Source organism: Myotis davidii, unplaced genomic scaffold (assembly GCF_000327345.1).
Source record: "Myotis davidii unplaced genomic scaffold, ASM32734v1 scaffold944, whole genome shotgun sequence".
Classification (NCBI taxonomy): Eukaryota; Metazoa; Chordata; class Mammalia; order Chiroptera; family Vespertilionidae; genus Myotis; species Myotis davidii.
This window is the reverse complement of record NW_006296283.1, coordinates 1,164,404-1,168,119: the sequence shown is the minus strand read 5'-3', so window position 1 is coordinate 1,168,119 and position 3,716 is coordinate 1,164,404. Positions and strand designations below refer to the sequence as shown.

The 3,716-nt window shown below is 43.1% G+C and overlaps 1 protein-coding gene across 1 annotated transcript in view; it reads left to right on the top strand.

The window, feature by feature from the left end:
• The first annotated feature begins 233 nt into the window (after nucleotides 1-233).
• The window catches only part of B4GALNT3 (beta-1,4-N-acetyl-galactosaminyl transferase 3), a 109,550-nt gene continuing 106,067 nt past the window's right edge, over nucleotides 234-3,716 (top strand). The window contains exon 1 of the mRNA XM_006771317.2: nucleotides 234-285. Within this exon, the coding sequence (XP_006771380.1) occupies nucleotides 234-285 (52 nt within the window). The remainder of the gene's footprint in view (nucleotides 286-3,716) is intronic.

Below are 3,716 nucleotides of genomic sequence, written 5' to 3'. Positions count from 1 at the left end.
GAGTAGAGCCACAAGAAATGATCTGTTCAAGGCTCCCCCTGAGTGCTGCTTCGGCTGCTCTGCGCTCACTTCGAGCTCAGGACTCCTGTTAAGCCAGTGTCCCAGTTTCCATCTTCTACCGGTACCTCACCAGCTGTGATGAGATGTTCTCTGACATCTACAAGATCTGGGAGATCAAAAATGGGCTGTGTCCGAAAGTGGAGGGGAATATGGTCAGTAGGACAGAGGGTAACATGGATGACTCGCCCATTGGTGGAAATGTCTCCACTTTACCCAAGGATGAAGGTACTGAAAGCACAGTCACCACTGGTGTTGATCTTGTCAAGAACCATCATTTGCAGGAAATCAACTTCACAAAAAACCAGCTTACATGAATCATATAAAAGATTACATGAAATCCATCAGAGGGACACTTGAAGAACAGAGACCAGAAAGAGCAAAGTCTTTCCAGGGGCTTCAGAACAAATCAAGCACATCCTTGCTAATTTCAAAAACTACCAGTGCTGGGGCTCAGTGGTTGAGCGTCGACCTACGAACCGGAGGTCATGATTCAATTCCTGGTCAGGGCACATGCCTGGGTTGAGGGCTTGATCCCCAGAAGGGGTCATGCAGCAAGCAGCCGATCAATGATTCTCATCATTGATGTTTCTATCTTTCTCTCCCTCTCCCTTGCTCTCTCTGAAATCAATAAACAAACAAAAAACTACTAGTGCTTTATTGGTGAAAACTTGAATCCACATGGCATGGTTGCTCTGCTGGACCACCATGAGGATGGTGGGATTCCATATATGATTTTCTTTAAGGATGGTTTAGCGCCCTAACCTGTTTGGCTCAGTGGATAGAGCGTCAGCCTGTGGACTCAAGGGTCCCAGGTTCGATTCCGGTCAAGGGCATGTACCTTGGTTGCGGGCACATCCCCGGTGGAGAGTGTGCGGGAGGCAGCTGATCGATGTCCCTCTCATCGATGTTTCTAACTCTCTATCCCTCTCCCTTCCTCTCTGTAAAAAATCAATAAAATATATATTTAAAAAAAAAAAAAGGATGGTTTAGCAATGGAACATGTTAACAAATTTGGCAATTTGGATCTATCATCTGTCATCATATCTGGCTGCTGCTTTTCATCTGCACACCTGGACTAGGACAAATGGACTAATGTTATCTTGAGATCTTCATTTCTTTTGACCTTGACTTATTTGTAGTGGAGCCATTGTTTTTAAGAAAAATGTGTCATGTAGTTTGTCTAAAAAGAAAATGCATTTAAACTAAAAAAAAAAAAAAAAAAAAGATAGGCTATAACAAGTGCTGAGGAGGGCACAGAATTGGAAGATCTAAAGTGATTGCTTTCCTTTTCTAAATTTTTTTGGAATTCACTTTTTGGACCAGAAACTCAGCCTTTAAAGTGTCAGATTTGTTTTCCTGTGGGATATATTTTCTCCTCAACTAATGCGGCATGTTCTGTTTTACATCTCCCCTAGTTTCCACATAATAGATACTTCAAGGGTTTGGTTGATTGAAGTGATTGCATATGCTCTCTCAGGGGGGGCTAGTCTTGAGGCCTATTTCCATGACAAAATCCTGAAAGTGACTCAGCCTTATATCCAGTCATGCAGATTGGTATCCCCAATGAGAGAGAGAGACTCTATTTACAGGGACCCTGGTCACCTTCCACCTGCCTCAGCTAAGCTTGAGCATGCTGGCTGCTTCTGCCTTGGTCTTTTGGAGAGAAAAAGCATGGGAAGCGCACACAGCTGTGGTTTGGAACGTCACAGAGACATTTCCCTGGGGCTATTTATTATTAGAGAAGTGTCCTTCAGGTTCACCTTGTGCTAAACAACTACACTGAAAGTTCTGGGAAATGTTCTCTCCAAGTGCTACCGTCATCCTCAAACATTACTGAATACCAAATGGGCCTTGTGCTATGAAGAGGAGCAGAGTTTGCCACCCCAAATATGCTACTCTGGGATACTGATTATTTTAGGCTGGTTACTTTTAGGAAGGAGCACACCTGGGAGAAGTCTGAAAAACAAGTAAAAGTTATCCCTTGTAAAAGGACATTTACATTTATAAAGGAAATCTCCATTTGTAATGGTGTCCCCTTCACTGTATCAGGCCTGCCCTCACTAACACGGGAGAAGGCATGGTCTTACATCTACTTAACAGTTTTACCCTTGCTTACTGTGCTTGTCCTGGTAACCTCCCTTAACTGACTCTCCACCCCCAACATCTTTATCTTTAACTGAAGGTGACATTTAAAAGGCAGTGGCTTCCACCATTTTGGTTACTCAGCTTTCCTGGCTGTCTCCCATGTATACAAAAGGTATACAGATTATTCAATTTTAATGTCTTTCCCCCTGCTAATCTGTCTTGTATTAATTTGGTCATTAGCTCAGCCAGAAGAACTTGAAGGGTAGAGAATAATTTTTTCTCCCAGACATGCTACATATTGAGGGTGCAAAGTTCCCATTTTTGAAGCCTCACAGTGAGTCGGGGTAACAAGATTTACACTCAAAAGTGAGTCTGAAAAAGAAAGTGAGTCTGTACACATCACTGGGTGGGGCCACTGTAAATTCTTCTAAAGCTCCAAGGAGGGTGGGATTGCTCAGGATTGGGCTGATCCAACAAAGCTTCATAGAACCCAAAATGGAACTTGAAGAAACGGTCAAACCTGACCAAATAGAAAAGAAAATGTGTTGAAAGGCAGTGAATAAGCTCATTATAGCTGAGGCAGGTTTCAGATGGTCACAAAGTTGTAAAAGGTTTTGGAAGACCTTGAATTCAGATTTACAGTTTGTGTTTTATTTATCTTTATGTATTTTTTATTGATTTAAGAGAGGAAGAGAAAGGGAGAGAGAGAGATAGAAACATTCATGATGAGAGAGAATCAATAATCGGCGGCCTCCTGCACACTCCACATTGGGGATTGAGCCAGTGAGCCAGAAAGCCAGCAACCTGAGCATGTGCCCTGAGTGGGAATCAAACCATGACCTCCTGGTCGATGCTCAACCACTGGGTCACATCAGCCCTTTCCTAAGGATTTTAAGGGTGGAGAGTTTAGGGGCAGTCCCAAGGGAAAGACCTTAATAGAATATTCAGCAGTTTTTCAGGGGTGTCCTTTCAGGGTTGTGGTCTCCACTGATTGATTTGCCAGGCACCAGGGCAGGGGGTCATTATTCAATGCAGCTGGTCCTGATATCAGCTGGGGCTGGTTTTGTGTTGGGGTCCAGCCCCAGCAGGTCCAGGGGTACCCAAAGGTGTGGATGGAGTCTCGAAGAAGGAATGACATGGAGACAACATTCAGTTGATCAGCATAGCGAGGTTCTCCTTTTTTTTTTTTTTTCCAGCCAGGTTCTGTTCTTTATTCTCCTGCTACATCTGTATTTATACCAGTTGATTTTAATCCTATCCATTCTATTACAAAGGTTAGGGGTTTGTTATCCCATTCCAAGATCACTACTCTATTGTTCTGTTAAACTACAAGGAAGTAACTGAAGGAGATTATCATAATTAAAGATTATGTAGCTTAAGTGTGATTGTTCCTAGTTAAAGTGATTAATTACCCACCTGGTACTTAGTTAAGGGGTTTTACTGATTCCCTTCTTTAGTCCTGTTAATCCCTAACTCCAGGGAAACATCCTCACCTGGGGAAACAACCTTTCTCGGAGAGGTGGCCCTGGTTAAAACACATAGCACTAAGAGGGGGAACAAACATATTAAGC